General features: G+C 38.2%; 1 protein-coding gene across 1 annotated transcript in view; it reads left to right on the top strand.

The window, feature by feature from the left end:
* Nucleotides 1–23,698, top strand: part of LOC126635179 (polyadenylate-binding protein-interacting protein 1-like) — a 36,120-nt gene extending 12,422 nt beyond the window's left edge. The window contains exons 6-14 of the mRNA XM_050306139.1: nucleotides 2,465–2,653; nucleotides 9,646–9,758; nucleotides 11,159–11,270; nucleotides 12,375–12,500; nucleotides 17,989–18,095; nucleotides 18,484–18,601; nucleotides 18,731–18,785; nucleotides 19,372–19,465; nucleotides 21,009–23,698. Coding sequence (XP_050162096.1) covers nucleotides 2,465–2,653; nucleotides 9,646–9,758; nucleotides 11,159–11,270; nucleotides 12,375–12,500; nucleotides 17,989–18,095; nucleotides 18,484–18,601; nucleotides 18,731–18,785; nucleotides 19,372–19,465; nucleotides 21,009–21,102 — 1,008 coding nt within the window. The 3' untranslated portion in view covers nucleotides 21,103–23,698. The remainder of the gene's footprint in view (nucleotides 1–2,464; nucleotides 2,654–9,645; nucleotides 9,759–11,158; nucleotides 11,271–12,374; nucleotides 12,501–17,988; nucleotides 18,096–18,483; nucleotides 18,602–18,730; nucleotides 18,786–19,371; nucleotides 19,466–21,008) is intronic.
* The last annotated feature ends 368 nt before the right edge of the window (nucleotides 23,699–24,066 follow it).

Here is a 24,066-nt window from a genome sequence, read left to right as displayed (position 1 = left end):
TGTTGCACAATAATGTCATAATTCTGTGGACCAAAATAATTTAACTTTGTTGTATAAAACTTTTACCGGGCTATTTGAAATTACCCAGTAAAATTTGATTTCCTTTAGAGAAATAGAATATTTAGCAAGTTAGAGGCATGTTAGCTTTTATCCTTTGGCTTCATAAACTCTAAATCATTAGAATCATAGAATAATTTAGGTTGGAAAGGATCTCTGAAGTTGGTGGTCCAATCCCCAATTCAAAGCAAAATCAACTTGGATCAGGTTGTTGAAGGTTTTATGCTTATGAGTAATAACAATTTGCTGCCATTTCCTTAAACCCATTTTTTTTTCCTATTTCTTCTGGGCCACAATAACTTTGTCCTCAGTATTATTCACGAGGCAAATACGCTATTTAATTAAACATTATATGAAATCTTTCTAGTTTTTCTTCTGTTCTATTAATGTGTCTCTCGTTAGCTTAGGTTGTATACCCTTAGAACATGGGTCTTTGAAGAATTTTGAAAAATCTGATTTTTTTCCCCACACATTCTTCCTAGATTGTGAAATTAATGTCAATCCTTGATTTTCAGCAATGTGTATCTTTCTCCACAATTCGTATCCAGGGCTTTTATCTTTCACAGATGCATGTTGATTCAGAGTAGAGGAGAGAATGAGACATTTTGAAGACAAAAAGTAAAGGATATCCCCTCATTAAGGGAGGGATGGTGGGGAGAGGGAGAATATAATTATAAACTTTATCAATGTGTTTATATCCACTCAGTAAAAGTGGTTTATCATTTTTAGCTCAATTTTTCATTACAGTAGATATATTTCAAATCTTTTTCACATTAAATAGTAGATAATTTGAGAATTCTGATATCTTGTATGTTACTCTTATGTTTTGAATCACTAATTATCAGTCAGTTCTTTAGCAGTGCCTCTTCAGATTCCTGCTTGCACTTCTGAGATCTCATATGAGGTACTTTTTACAATATTTTTTACAGTGTGAAAAGGTGAATTATTTGTACTGTATTATTAATAGTTACATCTGTGGTGGGTTGACCTTGGCTAGATGCCAGGTGCCCACCCAGATGCTGTATCACTCCCCTTCCCAGCCAGACAGGGAGAAAGGTGGAAAAACAACTTGTGGGTTGGGATAAGGCAGTTTATTTAAAGCAAAAAGTAAAGTGGAAGCTTGTGCGCGCAAAAGCGAAGCGAAAGATAGCGGGGTTTATTCTCTACTTCCCATGAGCAGCAATGGTCAGCCACTTCTGAGAAGCGGGGCTTCAGCACGTGTAATGGTCTCTCAGCAGGCATCCATTGGAGACAATGAATGCCTGCCTTCCTGCTCCTTGTCTTTGCTTTTACATCTGAGCTGATGTCATATGGCATGGAATATCTCTTTTGTTAGTTTGGGTCAGCTGGCCTACTTGGGTCCCCTCCCAGGATCTTGCCCTCGATTGAGGAAGGAATGTTACAGTACTGATGCTGTAGCCAAAACACTGGTGTATTATCAACACCCTTCTAGATTCCAATGCAAAGCATAGCACTGTGAGGGCTACTGTGGGGAAATGAACTCCAGCTCAGCCAGACCCAATACAACATCACAAAGTATGTTGCTTCCTATGCTATTCCTTTCATATACTAGCATTGTAATTATCCAGGACAGCATTGACTTTAGAGACTGTTACATACATTCATTTTTGAATGGACAAAATTAGCAGCTTTCTGTTCCATCAACAGGAGCATAGACATTGATAAAGTGGTATTGTTCTAGCTCCGTTCTTTAGGACTTAGGTGTGTTTACTGTCTGGTTTTTAACCTCAGTAACTGCAAACTAATGCAATACTATTTGAATAGTTTTATATCTTGTAGTCATTCCTCCATTGCTGAGATGCAAATTTTCTGACTTTAGAAGATCATTTTTCCTGGCTATATTTTATAAATGGGAACATTACACTCTATTGTATTTTTGTAATTTCTCCCCCTCCTGCATATTTTGGAGCACTTTTACACTGTAAGTAAGCTCAAAATATTTTGTTTCCAATTTTAATTATTTTTTCTTCTACAGTTCATATAGCTGAAGCACAGTTTGTGTGTGCATCAGGAAAGGGTATTGAGCCTCAGTTTGGTAATTTTATTCTTAACAGGTATACATACTTGTTATTTTGTCAGTAAATCTTACACTCAACTTGGCAAACTGATTTCTTTTTAATCTGTCTTTTGATATGTTTTGCTGGGAGACCCTAATCTCTATAAAAACATGTTACCTAGTTCTTGACTATTGGAGTTTTCTGATGCAGAGGTCTATATTTGCTAAAAATGTGTAAGTGAACTATGTAATAAAGCTCAACATCAAGTATGCAGAGCATCAGGAATTACTCAAGGCTAAGGGCTATATGGTTACTTTTGGAGATACTAAGTGCGACAACTTTATTTAAGGTTCCTTTTAAATAGCCGGTATATTCTTTCACTGCTATAGGATTCTTCCTTTGAAGATGAATATGATGGCTATCTGACTTTGGCAGAATATGTACAAGACTTCCTAAATCACCTTGCCGAGCAACCAGGTTGTTTTGAAACTGAAATAGAGCAGTTTGCTGAAACAGTGAATGGCTGGGTCGCTGCAGATGAAACTTTGCAAGAACTTGTTGAACTCGTATATCAACAGGTAACCTGTGTATTCTGTCTTAATGTGGATTTTATTCCTTTGTTGCCTAGTGTGTAAGATATGCATACTAGTATTATTTGTTATATCATTATACCTATGTAATATTTTAATGGTTTGAATTTTTCTTTTTAGACTGAAATGTGTAGGGAAAGATTTTTCTCAATAAACTGTAGTGATAACTCAAGTGTGGTATACTTGGTTGGTTGATAAATTTCCCCAATTTACTCTGTTTCCTTTGCTGTGTATTTGAATCTCTCAGGTTACATGCTAGAATTGAAATTACAGTAGTTTATTAAAGGAGTTATATTTGAATTGCTGGATTTATGTAGCAGAGACTGTCAGTTGTACATTTTTATTCTATCCTACAAAAAAAATTCTTCATAATAGATATTTTTTCATTCCTTGGTATTTAAAAAAAAATTATACCTACTATTTACATCACCCTTTGGGAAATGCTCTTTCACTGACAGGCTTTGTTCTTCATTTGGTATTATATCTATTTCAGAACATCATAATTAGGAAAAAAGGAAAGCTAGTCTGCTGGTAACTAGGTCTAATCCCATAGATGGTCATGGAAATGAGGACAGAGACCTTGAGCTGAACTCTGTACTAATTGGGGGAACCATTGGAAAGAGCAGCTTAATCTGTTGCTTAGCAAATGAGCTGCTGCTACTGTCTTCTGGGCTTGCTGCAGAGGATGAACTCACAGTTCTGCTTGCTATTTATTACATTAGGTGTCTCCCATTTTCCTGAGTTGCTTTCAACTCTACCTTGAAGAATGTAAACTTTATTCGCCTTTTAAGTGCAAATACTTGCAGATTTTTTTTTACTGTGAAATAATCTGGGGTATGTAGAACCTGCGAGACTGGTTGATCATTGTACAGAACTGTAGCATCTTAAATTTTTTACTATAATACAGAATTGATGAACATTTAATCACAACAGTTTAGTTAGACATGAAGATTACTTGTGCTGTGTTTGGCAGCATCATTTTTCCATCCTTTATTTGGACACATAGTTAATAGAAGATGAAAATATTCCATATAACTTTATTGGAAGAAACTTCATATATGTTAAATAAATTGGCTCTTGTTTAATATAAGTCTTTTGATGTTGCATCTTTTTCTCTCCCCCTATTTAAAACAAGTCCAATGGACTTGTTAATTATCTACTTCCCCCTGTTCTTCCTAATACATTTATGTCTTGACAGACTAAAGTGCCAGTTCTCTTGCTTTCCAGAAGCTGAACACTTTGATTTCATAGCTTAAGAATCTTGTCTGTTGTCTAGTTAATATGGTGTATTGTTGCTGTTACAGCAACTAAAATTTCTCAAGATACATATTGGTAGACTAGCCTTCATGCTTAGATTTTTACTTTTTTTTGAGCTTGAGATAAACTGGGATTACAAAGCAACAATAATTCAGGGAAGACAGTACTGTACTATAATGATTGGTTAGTAAGATGATATGAGGTGGGGTTTTTTGGTCTCTGTGTGCTCTGCCACAATACCCCAAATTGAACTGTTTCAGTATCTAATGCAACCACAAATACAGATTAACTAATTAGGAAGATAATGGTTTAAAATAAAACAGATGAGGTTTGAAGTAGTTGTTGGTTTTGGTTGTGTGGTGGTTTGTTTTGGTGAGGTTTTCTTTGTTTTGTGGTGGGTTTTGGTACTTCTTGTTTGTTTGTGGGGTTTTTTTTGGTTGAGGTTGGTTTTGGTTTGTTTTTCTTTTTTCCCCGTAGGAAAGTGTAATTTAAGTAACATATTTTGCCTTATAAAAAGGGGGCCACCTCTTCTAGTCCAAGCAACTTATTGAACTAAAGCACAAAAAAGCTTGTTAGCTATTTCACATGCCTCTTACTGGAAACTAAAGTTGTTTTGACTATCCTAATTACTTAAATTTGTTGTATCTTTCAAAGATATCTTAGTTCTTTCCAGCTATGTTATGCATATAGTACACTTATGTTGAGTGTATATTTTCCTCTGCCTGTAGAAGGTAACTAGCTATAATGCATTGACACGCTAATGGCAACATGATTTTTTCAAACATATTAGAAGCAGAAGCATGCAAGCACATTTATAGCACTGATAGATGATCAAGATGTAAAAGGAATGTTTAAAGATGATAAAGCCAAAGGAGAAGTTTAATGAATTCTTATCCATGAGGGGGGGGGGGTTGACAGAACTGTTTAAGTTACTTAGACCAGAGACTCTTTTCAGTGAAACTGTATCTGAGAAATAATATCAAATTCTTGTTAGAAGAGAGTTCAAAACAAATGAGCAGTAATAAATTACCAAAATAAGGGAATGTTCTGATTTAAGTTCTAAGAGAGGTTGAATGTAAACACTAATGGATTCCCAATTACTTTTATCACCTCTTGGAATTTTCAAGTACCAGTTGCAAAGCAAAATATTTTTCAGACAGTGTACAACTTATGTTGTGGAATTTAGTTGACACCACCTGGTTTTAGATTATAAAAGTGTAAATGTTTGTTGCCTAAATGACTGTGGGGAAAAAAAGACTCCAAGCCAAATTAGGTAGGAGATAAGGATACAAAAGCTTTAATGAGCCCCCAGGCTTTCTGGAATACCCTCAGCGCTTGCTCCCGAAATACAGATGTCCACAGTTTTTATAATGATTTTCACCCAATCCCCGTCCAGCTACCACCCAGCTTCTGCCCCCGCCACGCCTCTTGGGAATTGGTTCTGGGGGCATTTTGGGACCCCCTCTTCTTCATCTTCCTCAGAGCACGTAATGTCCTTGGAGGCCTTCCAGAATTGTAGGCCTGAAGGTTGTTGGGTCTATGGCTATATCTTGTTCCGTAGGGTTAGGGTGTTCTTCTACAATTCTACCTTGAAAAAGAGACTAAACAGGCTATGGAATTTAGGGAATTGATATGGGAATGGGTAACAGGGGTTTGAGCTGGTGTGTTCAAGGGTAAAGGGATAATATTGCTGCTACTCTAAAATCTACATTTACTACATAACTACTTCTAAGGTCTACAAAAATAAAAAAAAAATCAAAACATCAAAACTCCAAGGTATCAGTCCCCCCTTTAGAGACTGGACAAAACTCAAAAATTTTGTCCAATCTCTACTACTTACATCTAATCATTTTCCAAAAAGATGACCAACATCTACAGCATTGGTTCATACAATAAACTATTACACAAACACTAACTATGTACATTACCAATAGAAACAGTTGTTTAATCCAGGTCCAGTTTGGTAACCATGAAGTAAGTTTGTGGAGAGTGTCTCCCAAACCCAGTGAGACATTGTCCAGAGATACCTGATGTAGAATTTTGGTTTGGTTCCAAATTGCAGCCAAATTCATAGTGCAAATTCAGCACTCACTTTCACAAAGAACATTAAGTGCATTTTACTAAAGCCAAATGTAAATTTGGCTCCAAACTTAATTCATAGTTACCGACTGTACAAATAATATGCACAGCAGAAACAGTCTATGCCACATCCTCTTCCTCTGAGTTGGGTTCCGATTTGCTGATAGTTCCAGGAATTGAAGCTTTCTTCACTCTGGAGTAATGAAACTAGGGTCCTTTGTCAGTAACTTTGACAGCAGTGAGGGAAGTCAGTAGGATTTGGAAAGGTAGATTAGAGCCGGTGTTGTTTCTGGCTTGAGCGTGATGCTTACGGGTTCTGCTCGCTTGGACTTCCCAGGATATTTGTTAGTCCACATTAAAGGGATCACAGCATTCTCAACCTCTGCGGGGATCTCTCCGTGGTTCTCCTGTATGAAAAAGGTAGCTGCCTCGATATATTTCATGTTAGGGATGATAACTTTTATTCTCTCCCCTTTACAGAATTTAATTAAGAACATATCATTAGAAACTTCTGTGCCTGTATCAGTAAACTTTAATCTGCTCCTCTTCCGATGCTGTAATTCTCAACCTTGGTTCCCCCCTTCCCTCGTAGGATAGGGTGGTGCCGAAGGGATGGGGGTGGGTTCGTCCCCTCCCCTCGTGGCAGAGCTGGAGGATCCCGTTTCAGCCGGGGCAGGGACCCCGGCTGCAGACACCGCCCCCGCTCCTCCTCCCGCAGCCTTGAGGTCTGAGTCTTCTGTTCCCACAGCAACTGAGCCCGCGCTGCCTGTAGCAGCTCCGGCGGGGGCCACCGCCCCCCCGCCGCTACCGGCAGAGCCCGCGGCTCCAGCCAGGACTGGCCCCACAGTCCAGGGAGGCGCTACCGCCCCCCCGTAACCAAAAGGGCCTGCAGCCCCCACCAGGAACGGCCCCGCAGTCCAGGGGGTGGCTATCGCCCCCACCCCGACACTGGCAGAGCTCGTAGCTCCAGACGGGATCAGCCCCACAGCCTCGGGAGGGGCCATCGCTCCCCGATCACCGACACCCAGGGAGCTCGCAGCTTCAGACAGGACCGGCCCCGCGGTCTCGGGAGGGGCCAGTTCGGCTGCTCCGGGAGGGGTCGGCGCCGGTCCTGCCAGTGCCGGAGTTCCCGGCGCAGCCCGGGCAGAGACCGCCGCCGCTCCCGCGTCGGCCGGAGCAGCCGGCCCCTGCCCCGCGGGTTCCGGAGTACCAACAGCAGTTCCCGGGACCCCCGCTCCGGCCGGAGCAGTCCCAGCTTGTCCCGTCGTTGCCCCCGGGGCCCCCGAAGCAACTGGACCCGGCACCGCAGGTCCAGCTGGCCCTGCCGAGCCGGCAGGACTCACCCCAGGGGCTACCCCCGCTCCTGATGGACCTACGCCCGCCGCGCCCGCAGCCTGAGCCAAAGGGGGGGGGTGCGCTTCCTATTCTCATATTTGGGGGAATTAAAAGGTCCAGATTTTCATCTCCAGGGCTTTCAAGATTAGTTTCCTCCTCAGAATCATGCTTAGCACGATTTTTCTTTTTCTTTTTCTCCTCTAATATCATTTCTGTGAGTTCTGCTTCTATTTTAACTTTGTCCTTTTTTTATGCCTTTCTCAATTTTGGACGGGTTAAGAAAAGGTAGATTAACTCTGCATAATGCAACTCAGACCACATTTTCTCCTTATGAAGGATTGTCATAAGATGAAACACTGTATTTGCCTCAAAAGAGCCAAATTTCGGCCAGGCTATTCCTCTAATTTTCCCGGTATAGGGCCAAACATCCATAGAGAGTCTAACTACTTCCCGCCTTTTTAAAGATGTCTCAGGGCCAGTTAAATCATCCCAATACCGTAAAACCAAAGCGAGAGGGGTTCCCTCTGGAATTTCCTCTTTAGCTTGTGTACATCCCATGTTAACAAACAACACACGAGGAAAACGACAGATCTAACTTAGAACTCACAGCCACACACACCGCAGACCTTGTGTCTAATCCAGACACTACCAGGTTCAGGCAGAAACACAGATTTTCAAGTGGGGGGCGTTTCCCCTCTCCGGCCACACCCGGCCAACAAGAAACCCGAAATCCTCCTGCCTGCCCTAACTTAAACTTTCCGGGCAGTTCCACTGCCCACTCCGGCAAAAATCCCTTTGCCAACAGACTGGGAAAACACTGACTTTTGGGTCCAAGTCCAAGTTTCCCTTCCCAGCCTCACCGTATTCCCTAGCCCTGGGGAAACTCCTTCCTGCAGTTGCTAATTAAAATTCTCTAGGAGTTTTGTTCTTTATCTTACCTCCTCCACGTGCGGTTCCGAGAAACTGGGTTCCCCAAGATCAGAACAGGAATTCTTCAAGATATGCCGGCCGGAGAGAAATCCCTGCAAAACGGAATACCGATCCAGAGGAGTCACAGGTCTCGATTCCCCGTACGGAGTCACCAAAAACTGTTGCCTAAATGACTGTGGGGAAAAAAAGACTCCAAGCCAAATTAGGTAGGAGATAAGATAAGGATACAAAAGTTTTAATGAGCCCCCAGGCTTTCTGGAATACCCTCAGCGTGCGCGCTCCCGAAATACAGATGTCCACAGTTTTTATAATGATTTTCGCCCAATCCCCGTCCAGCTACCACCCAGCTTCTGCCCCCGCCACGCCTCTTGGGAATTGGTTCTGGGGGCATTTTGGGACCCCCTCTTCTTCATCTTCCTCAGAGCACGTAATGTCCTTGGAGGCCTTCCAGAATTGTAGGCCTGAAGGTTGTTGGGTCTATGGCTATATCTTGTTCCGTAGGGTTAGGGTGTTCTTCTACAATTCTACCTTGAAAAAGAGACTAAACAGGCTATGGAATTTAGGGAATTGATATGGGAATGGGTAACAGGGGTTTGAGCTGGTGTGTTCAAGGGTAAAGGGATAATATGCTGCTACTCTAAAATCTACATTTACTACATAACTACTTCTAAGATCTACAAAAATAAAAAAAAAATCAAAACATCAAAACTCCAAGGTATCATGTTCAACAGTAATAGGACTTGTTTTAGAAAAAAAGGACTCATCAATAGCTATTAACTGTAATTATACAGTTTTAATATCTGAATCAGAAGTTTGCTATTCTGCAGTTTGCTGGAGCATGTACAGGACAAAGTATTTATCTTTAGTTGCAGTTTTCCTGTGCTCTTTCCCTGGGCATTCATTATTACCAAAAATAGATTCTGGGATAAATAGCTCTTAGACTGAATGAAGGCTAATTATTTATTTATTTGTTTTGTTTTAACACACTCTTTTCTCCTTAAAAGAAATGTTTTAATGTTCACTCTTGGTTTGGGGTTTTTTTTGGGGGGTCTGTCTAAACAGTTTGGAAGTGACTTTCAGATACTCTTTGGTGTAGGTCACAATCGAGAAATAGAATTGAGGACACATGACATAATGCTGGTTGTTTTCTTAAAGCCACAAAACCAGTATAATGAACTTCAAAGTGATGAAATGCATATAGCAAAGTGTTGCTGAGATAGAAAAATTAACATGAGAAATAGTAATTATCAATCTTTTGCTCTTCAGTTGTCTAGTCAACTGTTGTTAAACACAGATTTTCACAAATCCCGTAAAGGTATTTCCTGATAACCTAATCATGACTTCTATGAATAATTTCTTTTCCACTTTTATTTTGGAAGGCCACAACTGTTCCAAATTTTTCCTACATGGGAGCACGGTTGTGTAACTATCTATCTCATCATCTAACCATTAGTCCACTAAGTGGGAACTTCCGACAATTGTTACTTCAAAGGTTAGTATCAGTGTGTTGTTTTAAACCCATTATTTTCTCAGGTTGTCTTCTTCTTTCATATGTAACTCTTAACATAGCATGCATATTTAAAATAAAAATTTAGATTGAGGATTACTAAAGCACAGGTACATACTAGATATCTCACACATATATTTTAAAATTTTAATATTTTTAATATGAAAATAGGACTCTGGGGTTCTATAGACTCCTTTGAATTGAGTATATTGGACTAATACCAAGTTACAGGGTAAATTTGAAAGGTAGTCAACTTTAAATGTATACTAAATGCGTGTATATGCACTGTCCTTGTCCTTTGGCTCTTTCCAGGGCTTATGTCATTGTGGTTTTTCTTTACTTTTCTGTCTGGACTTGCTGTGTAAGGTTTATTTGTTGGTTTGCTAACTGACTTTACAACTATGAAGTAGATGCATAAAATCTAGAAGGATAAATTTCTTCAATTTTCAGTTACTACAGAATTTGGGGGATTAAGGTTTAATAATGATTAGACTTCATAGTTGACAAAAATGCAACATTTTTAAATGGATGTATTTCCTTTTTAAATCTTACTGTTTGACACTTGAAGGAATAGCACACTTTATTACTACAGAATTCTTTAGAAAATTATCTTTTTTTCTTTAAGGACTTTTGACTGACCCTGAGATGAGCTCAGTTGGTTAGAGCATGGTGCTAATAACACCAAGGTTGTGGGTTCAATCCCCATTCACTTAACAGTTGGACTCGATGATCCTTGTGGGTCCCTTCCAACTCAGAATATTCTGTGAAATCTGGCTTTCTAAGCTCCAGACTTGCTTCTTATTTTAAAAGTTTCACTTAGTCCACCTATGTTTAGGAGTAAAGGCATGATAAAATTAAAAGAACACAGTTGTTGAATACTAAAAAAATTACCTCAGTGTGATGTTATCTTAATCCTTGCTGCATTTATATCTAAATTATACTTTTGTCACTTAAAATGGTAAGATAAAGAATTTATCAAATAAGTGTAAAGGTATCTAAGACAATGTGGGCAGCACCCTGAAAGGGAGAAAATGTCTTTCAGAGTACACCTACTTTATTTCTGTTGATGTTTGTCTGTCCATGTTAAACTTCCTGGACCCATATTCTAGTATATAAATTGTGTAATTGTCTTTTAATTTTTACATGTTGCAATTTGCTCTATTTAATTTTGCTGTCTCAGATATCTCAGTGCTCACCTAGGAGAACAAAAATCTGCATTGTCTTTGTAAAGCTCTCTCACCACCTTCACAAATCAGACTTCCTAGTATTCAGCATTTAATAGTTCTAATGCAGTGAATAAGTTCTTAGCATTCCATTAAATAAGTAGCATGTTGCATATGTTGAGTTGTCTACAGATTATATGATTTTTGTTTTACCATTTTCAGGTGTCAAACAGAGTATGAAAATAGAGATGAAGCTGCCAAAGGAGATGAGACTGCTCGAAAACAATTTCATGCCTTTGTGTTGTTCTTAGCTGAACTTTACCTTAACCTAGAGGTAAGAAGAAAGTTGCATGTCAGATGGTTCTTCATTGATTTTTGTTGTGTTTAGGTAAACACTAAAATGGAGTATCATTTGAGGTGTGGGGTTTTTTTGCTTTTGTTTTTTTAAAGGGAAAGGGGAATAAAGTCAAAGAACTTTAGAACAGTTTAATTATAATATGGGTCTAAGAAATAGATAAACAAAAAAGGACATCAGAAGAGAAATGAATAAAGATTAAAAAAAAAAGTGTAAGAATTCATAAAAAGAACCAACCATAAACCACCTTTGGAATTAAGCTTTTGGTATTTTCTTTTGTCTGGTAAAACCACCAGATGACTACACTTAGCCAACATAGAAGCAGATCAGTATCAATAACTCATGTAATTCAGTATTCAGCCACTAATAGGAACTATTCTCAAATGCTCGAGGAAGGCATGGGAATCTTCAAAATGAGCAATTAAAAATGCAGACCTTGAAAGATATTTCTTCTGAAGTTTGAGTCTTTGGCTTATGGATGAAGCATGAAATCTTGTATTTAGATCAAATTTTTTGTTTCTGATATGTACAAAAAAACTTATCTACACATAAAAGTCTTTGACTCTTATACCCATGAGTTCAGTAAGTTCACTGACTGCTGCAGTGTCCTTAAAATATATTTTTCACTGAATTATTTCAAAAGTTGCTCAAATTGGTGTATAATTTATTTTTAAAGCATTTTTTCTAATTTTTAAATATATAAAGAGTGCCTGCTAGAAGTAAGCTACGCTATAGCTGCAGAGAATGCATAATGTAGGATGGGAAAGAGCATGGGATTATGAGAATTTGGAATGATGTGGACTACTTGCCAGGCATTTTGCAGCTTTTATTAGCAATTTATTAGGAAAGAAACAAAATACTATATGGACATCATTATGTATATGTCAAAATTGCAAGGATACTCCTCTGTGTTCTAGAAATAGTTACAGTATTTGACATGTTCTTTCACCTGAAGAGTTCAACTATGTTAATCACAAACCAGATCACACAGCATTCAAGAGAGAAAATGAGACTTAATGAATTTCTAAAACTTAAGTCTTTTAAACGTAGTTTGGTTTTGTTTTTTTTAAATATATTTTGCAGATTAAAGGAACAAAGGGACAGGTTAAAGGAGCAGAAATTCTTCAAGAAGGCCTTCGGGAATTACTAAATGTGCTCTTCTCTAATCCTGTGGATAATAATTTGATGTGTGCAGTGAAACTGCTGAAGGTGAGACAGTAGTTTTAAAAGAAGAAAAAGAAAAAAAGTTTTTTAAGTTTTTTTAATATATCATCATAGTCCTGAATGAAAGAGGGAAGCTCATAAGCACTACTTTTTTATATAATAATATGGAGATCATAATATATTTTAATTACAAATACTAAGATACTTTGGTTTTTTCTTCTTGAGATTTTTTTTTATCTAAGTAAGAATAGAGTACATGACAGGTGATGGTGGAAAGTGAGGAAAAGAAGATATGGTCATATATAGTTCCTACTGGTGAACTGTTGGGGAAAAAAAATAAGAAAAAAAAATCAAATGAAAGTCTACTTCTTTGTGCCACAGGCTAGAGTGGATTCCTGGGCCACAAATTCAAGATCCAGGCTAATAGAGGTAGTCACATCACACAATTCCTTCTATAGGTCAGTACTACAGCATGGGGTTAACAGCTTTAATTAAATGAAGTAATATAGAGAGATTTCTGATTATGGGTAATTAGAAATTCAAAATTTATTAGGTAAAAGGAGGGAAGGAGTGTTTTTTGTATCTTAATAAGCATGAAAATTATTGGAGTTATGCAAGTGTCTGACATTCAAGAATGTCCAGCTCATATGCTTCCATGCCCTACGAATGCTTTAACTGGATGCCTCAAAAGTGAAATGAACAATGCATAAAGTCAGTGAGTTATATTTCTGAAACACATTAAGTGTAGGTCAAAGTGTCTTATGAAAGTATTTCTTATTGGAAAGATGAGAATTTTTGCATATTTAAATGAAGTACTTGAAGATTGGGAAGAGAAAATGGAGAGGCTTTGGATAATGGGAAGAGTGTTGTTTTGGTTCTTTTACCAAAAAACCCTACTGGACAAGGAAAAGTATGTAGGGAGCATTATGTTTCTTTTTGAGACAAGGATGTCTCTTCATACATTTGGGAGCAGTGGAGGAAACAAAACTGTAAATGAGGAAATATTTATGGGGGTTTATGCATTACATGATTAGTGGAGCAAGCTGTACTTTTTTCTTAGTACCATTATGAAGTTGATCAAACAAAAAAAAGTAGCATACTACTCTAAAAGTCAAATGGAAGTCTGTTTGTGTACATGTAAGAGCTGTAGAATTGAAGCCAAGGTGCAAAGAAGTAAGCAGTCCCTTTAGCTCTCCCTTTTCCACTTCTGGTGTGGGAGACAACTGTAATCAATTTGAAGCAGTTAGGGTTTATCACTTGAGGGGCTTTTTTTGTTTGGGTGGGTTTTTTTCAGCAAAAGGTTTGCTATAATAGTTATTTCCTACTGTATTGTCTGCAACATTACTACGATAGAAATATATTTCTCTTTCATGATGAAGACAAACCTCTTTGCTATTAAGTTTTGCTTAGAAAAAAAATACTAGGCTCTATGCAGGGAGAAATTTTATCTTTCCAAGCCATTTTTATAGTTGAGAAAACAATTTTTGAATGAAGGTCAAAAGCTAACCAGTATTTTCATGGAGTTTTTATTCTGGGTTTTTTTGTGGTTGGTCAGATTGTTTTTCTTCATTCTTCCCCCTTCTGACTATTTTATCTTAAATTCTGAGAACTTCTTTTGATATGGTGAATAGAAAAGAGAAGTTTTACATCCTCCAATTTAAACCCTTCATTTGAAGTTTGTGTATTTATGAAAATTGCATCAGAACAAATGTGAGGTTATGTTCAAGGAGTATATTCACTCCTGGAGTCAATCCTTCTTTAGAAAGTGCTTCCCTGGGCAAGGCCCACTGAAGGACCTTTCAAAAAGACAGTACACAAATTGGGAATCAGTGCTGCTGTGTGTAAGACCCCAGGCTCGCCCCATGAGCTCATCATAGGGGTTTTACGCCAAAAGGGTAAGGCCCCAAAACCCACCCAACAGATTTATTAAAGGATGTTAGACTTCAAGCTCTGGGAGCTGCCTGCTTACAGGCTTGGCTGGGAGTTTTACTTTAATATATAGATATAGAGTTCTTTATTACCTTGAGATAGCATCAAGAGAATAAGCCATGGGCTTGTTCCCAAGGGATTTCTTTATTAATTTAGGGGAGCAAATAAGGGAACTTGGCCAAAGTTCAAAAGGACACCACACAAGCTAGACAAAAATGTTCCACCACAATATTGAGTCAGCATATACTATTAATCCACAACCCTTAAGTCAAAATCCATCAAATCCACAACACTTAAATCAAGATCCAATCCCTCCAACTCCAAGCCACCCTAAGCATCAAGAAAGGAGCAAAGAAAGAGAAGCAGAGGGAGCAAGAAGAAAGAAGGAGAAAGAGGGAGAGATAGCTACCACTGAAACCTTGTAGAAGACCAGCTCTCACAAGTCCAGTGGCAGGGCCATGACACAAGGCAGACACATGCCTATGGTTTAATCTGCTCTGTTCCCTATGGCAAACCCCTCCAGGTGGGGTCTTTGACCCACCAGCCACTCTGGGGTTCCAGACCAGGGTGAGGGGTAGTGTTCTCACTGTCCCTTCCAATCTGAGGCTGGGTTAGGGGCTGCAGGAGGTGTGGTGTGTTATAGTTTTCCCGGGCTGTTTGTGATTGACAGCTACTCCAGAGCTTCCCCATGTGGGGTCCAGGGGCCTACCATGAGGGATACGATGCCACCCCACCTCCATGAAGTTTGACCCATCCCTTCCCCCTACACACACACACTCCCCACAAGGTGGTTCTGACCCAATAATAATTGATCTGGTGTCTAACATAGGGGCCTTAGGTTCTTTTATACCCTGAGGCCATGCATGGGAAAAACATAACGTTTTTCAGGAGGTCAAAATAACACACTTATACTGACAAATTTTAGAAAATAGGGGAAATTCGCAAAAGTTTAAATCAAACATTCAATCAATATAAAGCATTTCACAAAGCATTGACTTAGCAAATTCTAACGCATCCAGGTTTAAGTTACCCAAAAATCAAGAAAAGGAAATTAGGAGAAGAAGTAAAGAGAGAGAGAGAGAATTATAGATACCACCTTAGATCCAGCATGTAATAGAAGGGTTAACTTTGTTCATAAAATCTTATGTGTATGAGGGAGTCAGAAACTTTTTGTTGTAATTAAACAAGAGGAGTTTCACAGACAGCTTACTAATCAAGCAAGTGTCAATAAACAACTGATAAGAACTGCACCTTTTCATCTCTGACAAATACCAGACGACCACTTACCCAGCCACCAAACTCAAACCACAAACAAATTTACATCCGAAAAGCCAATGCCAGACATCACTTAACATGTACTTAACAACCACGAACGTGTATAAAAAGAGACACTGACTTCATTTCGGTGTGTACCTCGGCAGGGCGCTTGCCCTCCAGGCCACCCAGCGCTGTTTTGCTTTATTATCGCTTGCTTAATAAATTTATCAATGTTTAATTGGAATTGAGTTGTCTAAATTCTTATACTAACTTATAACACAGCATAGAACCAACTCCCATAAATCCAAGAACAAAAGGGCCATGACCTGTGGGGGACCTCGTGGTATTGATTTTATTTGTTCTGGACTCCTGTGACCACCCACCTCCAGGTGGGGCTTCCAGTCTGCCAGCCATTTGGGATCTGGGTTAGGGCCTCCAGGGGATGTGGTGTGGGGTTTTAGGTGTGCCAATGGCTAATAGCCATTCTGGGCTGGACTAGAGGCTCCAGGGCAGGGGGATATGGGGCAGTGAACTGTCCCACCTTGGCAGAACTTGCCCTGCCCCCCCCCACACTTTAGTTGTTTCAAACCATTGATAATTTCTTTCAGTCTCACACTGTGTTTTCTGATTGTTCTTCAAAGAAGATGGAGGGCTCACTATTTCTGTGAATATTCACAACAATATTTATTTTGCTTCATTGTCCATTCCAGAATAAAAGTCAATTTTGTGGGTGGGTGTGGGTTGTTTGTTTGTTGTGGGTTGGGGGAGGGGGGAGAGGGGTGATGTTTTGTTTGTTTGTTTTTTTAATGCAAGTGTGTTCTGATATCTCAAAATATCTACAAATGTCAAAGTGTATTTGTAGCTAGACTGGGCTACCTCATGAAAACTTGGATTCACTACTGAAGCAATACATGACTCCTGTTGTCCTTTCCATTTAATATAATGACAGATACAGGTTTTTCACCTATTTGCTTTGCAATATATTTAATTAAACCTTCTTGGAGCTGTTATATGATTACCTAGGATCAGTGCAGGACCACAGTAGAAAACTGGGAGTATGAAACAAGTGCTGACCAAAATGCTTGTTTTTGTCTTTGCATTTTATTCCTTCAAATCATCAGATGCCATTCCAAGCATTTTTAGATCATATAGTATTTATGTTGAGTAGATTAGGAATTGCTATTAAGTTTGACCATAGTGGCAAAATTATTTTTTCTAGTTTAACTCATCTCCTACTCTGCGATTATTAGACAATGAGTTAAGTACCTATTCTTAACAGAAAAGGCTTTCATCCATAGCAGTTCTAGACTGCTGCTAAAGCTCTCTCAGCAACAGCTTCAGTCTCACAGATTTTATGTATTAAAACTCAAGTTGGCTTGGTCAGATAATTCTTGGTTCCTCTTTATATATAATAATGGCCCGTCTTCGCGAGCGAAGATCCGGGGAAGGTTTTTACACCTTCCAGCCTGCGCATTGGATTTTTTAGGTGAGACACAGTGTGCGCGGAACTGAGCCCACCCTTTAATCCTAAGGTTCATCTGCCGGGGCCAAGCGAGCTTGGACAGTGGCAGCGAGGTCCTTAGGACGTAGATGGGTTGCCTTTAAGGGCTAACGAGCCCCATCTGCCCGGGAGTGGCCCTGACCGGGAATCGAACCCGGGTCTCCGCGGTGATAGCGCGGCGCCTTTACCACTAGACCACCAGGGGCTCCTCTTTATATATACCCAGGTGAAATTCTCTCACGTGTCTGATGCTAGGTACGTTGACTGAAGTCTTTCTAAAACTTACTAACCTATTGTTATTATGACGTAAGCCTGTGGCATCATCTGCAAAAATATGGTCTCTTTTTTCATAGCATATATTTAAAGCAATTAAGATCTAACAAATGCTGTTAGTCCTTTCAACAGGATTCAGAATGCAACCTCCATGTCCCCCTGATGCACAACTTCAGAAAGATGATGAAATGTAAGGCTTTTTTACAAGAAATCACCGCAATATTAAAAAAAAATGCATTTTGTTGTAACGTGACTTTTTTGCAGTGTAATTAAATCACTGGAGAGTTTTTTCAAAATCATGTTTCAAGACTGAAAGGAGGGAAGTGACTGTGAAATTCTAGGCAACATAAACATTGGACATAGAGTTACCATACTGTCTGTAGTCTAAAATAAACTATTAATCCATTCAGCAAAAAGATGTAGATTTGGACCTTCAACCCTCAGGTAGTCATATAATGTATCTAAATGTTATGGATTGTTGAAGAATCTCTTCTGTTTGACAGTTTTTTAAATTTTTATAATTCACTTTGAAAGAGAAAAAACCCCAAACAAAACCTAATTCCTTATCTTCAGTTGACAGGCTCAGTTTTAGAAGATACCTGGAAAGAAAAAGGAAAGAATGATATGGAGGAAATTATTTGGAGAATTGAAAATGTTCTGTTGGATACAAACTGTAGCAGGTAAGAAGATAAATTTGCTTGCAGTGTTTTGCTTTTATATTAAACAGAATACCTTAAAAATCTTTGAGAATAATGAGCATGTCCAAAATTAAAAACTTTCATTTACGAAAAATAAGGTGATATGTTGATCATTTTCCATGTAGCAAAAAGTAATTTTCAATTGTGGGGGGAGTGGTTCTTTCATTTTTGGTTTTGTTTTGTGTTTTATCTTTTACTAGAGATTAATGTTCCGCTTAATGAGATAGTGGTGTATGTTCATTTTCTGTTTGTTTTTTCTGTTTGTTTGGTTTAGGTCCTTCCCCTCCCCTTCCCCTGTTAGCCAAACATTAGCCCAATTATTGTTTAGCACAAATCATTCTAACTTTCGTGCTACTTCTGTTTATTTCAGGGATGTGAAATATATGCTTCTGAAAGTAGTGGAACTCCGATCAAGTAACTGGGGTAGAGTTCTTGGAACTTCTCCACATACAGAAATTACCCCTGAAAATGACCCTAACTATTTTATGGTAAGAATGTACTGACATTTCAGTTCCTTAATTTATAGTGAGTTTAATTCATAGACAATCACATTGCTGAAAGCTACAAACATCTGTCTCTCTGAACTCATATAACTTATTGTATAACTTTATTCTTAGAATGAACCAACATTTTACACTTCTGATGGTGTTCCTTTCACTGCAGCAGATCCAGGTACGTCACCTGTTTTCTCAGTCTTTAAACAAGTTGTAATTAAGATTATGTCCTGTTGAAGTACATAAAAAGCTGTTCTTAAAATATCTGAAACTCATACTACTTAAAAGACAAAATTGTCTGAACTCCTGACTTCGTGTAACACATGCCTTATTCTGTGTTAAAAGAAGGTGAATGTTTGAAATAGGGAATGTGCAGTTGAGTTCATATAGTTCAGAAGAATTTGTGCCATGGTCCTCAGCACTTGTTCTCTCCAGGAAACCAGAAGTCTTCAGATCTTCTTTTGTTTGTCCATTGTTAGTAGCAAAAGGGTTTGTTTCTTCCTTGATTTGTTTCCTATAATCTGAGCACAACATGGCACATCATTTGAGGCAAAGATGACTGTGACTACCTTTATGTTTCTTTGGGAAGATAGGTATCCTTCTTAAAAGTTGATTGATGTCCTAAGAAAACACTGTAACGGGAGTTTTTTCTATAACATGTTTCATGCCATTTATGGATTCATTAAATAGACTATTTTCAAACTGTATAGATGTATGTTAATTTAGAGGACATATATTACTTGGTCTCACTTTTACTATGACAGATTACCAAGAAAAATATCAAGAACTGCTTGAAAGAGAGGATTTGTTTCTAGATTATGAAGAAAATGGAACAGATTTATCAGGACCTGGAGATCAGTATGTTCTCTTTTTGAGTGATAATTGTGGGATGGGTTTGGGGTTTTTTTCTTAACACTAGTTATTTTTACTGCAGACTTAGGAATCCAATCTTGTAAAAAATGAAATTAATAATATAATTATTATTTAACTCTACAATGGAAGTTATGTATTTGGGTGTAAGTTGGTTTGCAATCACACAAGTTTGAAACAAATTTTATATTTATTAAACTGAGTGGGGCAAATAAATTTCAGATATTTTTTCACATGTGCAAACATACTCTCTCCTCCATTTTAGAAAAAATAAATTTGCAAGCAAAATGATGCATCAGACCTTCAAGTGTTGGTAGTGAGGCAACCTGAATTCATTCTACCTAGAGATAATTACAAAACTTTCAGTGTCTTTCAAAGGGAGAAGGTTGTTAAGGTTTTCTCCTCAGGATAAGTAGTTTTCCCTCAATTAATTGTAAAAGGGAAAGCAGTAGATGGGAATATAGTCTCACTTTCTGACACTGGTTTATAAGAATTTGATAGGAAACCAGTGAAAGAAATACAGTCTAAACTAAATTGCTCTGAGCTTTGTACTGACCTGGTTGAAGGAGGACTTTCAGATCATGGTTTGATACCCAAAATTGTTTTCAGTGTTGTGTTTGTGTGATAAGAGTGCTGGTCTGGATCTATATTTTTGTTAGTAAATTAGAAAACTTTTAGATGGCACCTAGCTAAGGGGAGTTACAGGAACTTTGGAAGAGAAATTAGTGATGTCATCAGAAATCAACGAGCTTATACTGTGGAAAAAACAAATAAATAAAATGCAAAATGAATGCAGAGAGCAGTTAAACACAGCAAATCTGAAGAGTAACATGTGAAAGACCGAGTCAACTTCCGTGCAAGGTGACTGTGGAGCCTTCTTTGAAGGCTTAAGAAAAGCTTAGAGAAATCTATCCTGATCCTCTATCAGTAATTTCTCATGACTGATATCAGGGAGAAGGGTTCTTGAGTTTCTTCTCAAGTCTACACTTATGCGGGAAAAGAAGAACAAACAAAATAAATATGTAGACTTTAATGCTCATGCTGACCCCCTTGTTTGGAACTAAAGCACAGAAGGTGCACCTGAAACTAATGCACACTTTATGAAAGTCAATAGCTGCTGACTTCTTTTAAGGCTGTTTAAAATTATATACACTATCATGTTCAAGCTACGACTCCATTGTCCTAGTTTATGGTGATGAACGCTCCAGTTGGACCTAGAGAAAACAGGGAACACACAAGTTACTTCCCAGTAACTGCGAGGAGAAAAAAAAGCTGTTAAGTGATCCCTATCACTTCCCATCTTGATTTTGAAACTCTTTGGTAGTCTCCACTCTGCACAATACTGATTGTCGCTGTAGTAATTTGTACATATCTATGCTACTTTGGGATTTCTCTTTGTTTTCCTAGTACCCATAAGCTCTGTTTTATTCTTGATGTCTATGTAAATATTTCATGTATTTACCGTTTCTGAGAATATGTACATAAATTTAACAATTTTGGTGTTTATGAGTTTTTTTATTTATTTTTTTAGGTATTTTAATGACCTTGATAACAAGATGGATCCAGAAATTGAAGAAGCATATGAAAAATTCTGTCTAGAATCAGAACATGAGAGAAAAAAGTGAGGTGTTGTACATTAATGTTAGTTTATTAAACCAGTTAGAGGGAGACAAAAAACATTTGTACCAAAAAGTTCATTTTTTCCAAGTACTAAAGTTATTCAATTTCCATTTTATTAAACAGAATCTGCCAAAAATTGTAAACTTATGCCCTGTAACTTAGTGTTGTGTATATATCGGAGTTTATTTTATGGACAGGTACATGAACAATGCTTGGGCTGCAATAAAATTGATTTTTAAAGTATCATAATGGAAATGAAAATTTAATCAGGAGCTATTCCATAGGATTGCCCTTGTGGAAGAAAAAGAGGAAGAAAAAATTAATTTCAGTTTAATTGCTTACTTGGTTTAGTATACATTAGGACATATCCTTTTTACCATATACAAGATCTGGTATTTATATTTTTTAATTTTTTTTTAACTAAAGAGTATATGGTCAATTAAGTTTTTGGTTTTTTTCTGTAGATCATAATCATGCAATCATGACAAGTGGTTTGTGAAGGGGGTTTTTCTGTGGGGAGTTTTGGTTTTGTTTTGGTTTTCTTTTTCCTTTTCCTTCCTCTTCCAAAACACATATGTGTGAGGTCTGGACTCTTTCCTGGAATAAACGTGTTATATATTGATATGTGAAAAAACAACCAGTATTTTGGAAGTCAGGTTCTTTCAAGACCTTTGGTTTGGGTAAGCTTATTTTCAACTTTTACAAGCAAAAACCATCCTCTAATTTGCTGTGTTCTTCAAGACTACATGAATATAGTTATGTTTTAACCCATGCTTCTCCAAGAGTATATGCAGTATATGCAATATTGATATATTTTTTTGAAAGTATCTAAAATGTCTAACCTTCCAGCAATCCTTCTTCCTATTAGCTGTTATTGGTTAGACTGAGTAGAACCCCTTGTCAAAACCAAATGAGAAATATTTCCCAAAAGGCTACTGTAAAGAACACGTTATAAAAATGCATGTAAATAATTGTTATGCATTTGGTGAAATGACCTGTGTGTCTGCTAACACAGTGAGCACTGACTGTTCTCTGGATGTTTATTTAACATACTCATTTAGGTTGAAGCTTTGGAAAAGAAAATTTAACCAGCTTTGTTTCCTTTGGCATAGCTTTCACTATCTTGCCTTTTTGCTTAAAAAGAAATTTTTTTTTTTTTTGCTTTCAAATATGCATTATAGTAAGGTAAGTGTCTTCAAGAGACTCTACCCTACATGATTAGTTTTTCAGCTTTTGTACAGTGGTTTTTTCTCCTAAAAAGTAGCTGTCAGACTCCAGGTGTATACTCTGTCAACTTGTGAAGACAGTATGTCTTAGATGTAGATAAGAAATACTCCTAAGTCATCCCATACAAAAAATTTTGAGAACTAGGAATTGTGTATTTAAGGCAATTCAGATCAAGGTTTGCAAGAAGCTTTAAGCCTGTATTGCAATAAGGAAAAATTTGGTTTAACTTTGTCCTGCTGAGTAAGGAAGACAGGATAATCTTTGCCTTAAATGTTTAACAATCTGTCCTACTTGTCTTAAATCTCACAGGAGTCTAATACTAAATTAATGATGGTGGAATGAGATGTGAGAGCAAAAGAAAGAAGCAGGTTTTTTGCTGTCACTATCACCATTTGCTGCTTCTCTACTCACTTTTAACTGCCAGTTGTTCTGTGTATGATAGAGGTGAGTCTTGAGAGGTTTAAAGATGACTTCACCTGAATTTTAACATTGACAAATCTCACCAATTTTATACAGTGCACTGCGTAAAAGTGTTTTTCATCTACAAGTTTCTGAACAACACCTCACAAATAAACAACGCTTTAATTTTTTTTTCTTTGGGGCATAATGGTAATCCAGTGAAGGCACAGAAGCATGGAAAGTAAACTTTAGGGTTGAAGTGAAGACTTCTTTATCATTGGTTCTGGAATATTTACCACTCTTGACAAATCAATTGTGATTTAAGAAAAATGTGTAGCATTTGAAAAATTACACTTTGCTTAAAGTTGTTTCAAACTGGGCTGCAAGAGGTGCTATTTTGTGTGTGGTTTGCTTTTGAATGAGTTACATATTCAGAAATTAAGTCAACTTTTTGTCATGGTTACAGAAGGTTTTTATTTTATTCCCTTTTTCCAACTTTGTTTTGGAGGGACTGTCTTGTTAAGAATGAACAACATCCCCACCCCGTTTGCCTCACGGGGAGGGGAAGAGGGAAAACAGAACTTTTTCTCTTCCCCGGACCACGTGGGCAAGTGCCTGGAGAGTCCATGTGGTGCCATCCTTCACTGGGGCCCCTGCCACCACCACTGGACTGCTACCGCATCCAGGGATGAAGGTTAGGGTTTCACAAAAGTGAAACTGACTCAAGACACACCGTACTGGACTGCTGCCACTGCTTGACCGCTGCCACCACTACCTAGACTGCCACTGGAATGCCACTGCTGCTCCCACCACACAAAACCGCTGCCTATGCAGGGAGCCCCTGCCACTGCTCTGCAGCTTAGCCAAGCCAAGTGGGGCAATGCCAGTGCCGGATGCAGCACTTGGCAGGGAACAAAGAGGCTCTAAACTAACACCACTGCTAGTCAAGATCTGAGCTTGACCAGGTGCCGTAAAGTGGGCAGTTTAATAGTATAACTCCTTGTGAACAACACAGTTTTCCTGGGTTTTTGCTTTGTCTCTGTTTCCCTGTTGTTTCTTTTGTTTGGTTGGGCAGAGGGAGGTGATTGGCAGAGAAAACCCTCCACCATTTTTTTACCCCTTTGTTCCCAGGGGACCACATGGGTAGTGGATTCCCCTCTTTGTGAGTAAACCATTTCTTTTGTATCTTTATGGTTGCTGCTTGTCATGGTTTTGCTGGTTCTTAGAAACTAAGCAGGAATTTTTCCCTTCCCCCTGCCCACTGTGTGGAGGGGATGTTGAATGGGGGCAGATTGGCTGTGGCTTAGGCAGTTAAGTAACACAAAAGAAGTGGCTGATAAGAC

Source organism: Myiozetetes cayanensis, unplaced genomic scaffold, assembly GCF_022539395.1.
Source record: "Myiozetetes cayanensis isolate MyiCay16 unplaced genomic scaffold, myiCay2020 scf113, whole genome shotgun sequence".
Taxonomy (NCBI): Eukaryota; Metazoa; Chordata; class Aves; order Passeriformes; family Tyrannidae; genus Myiozetetes; species Myiozetetes cayanensis.
This window is presented reverse-complemented; position numbering and strand designations above follow the sequence as displayed.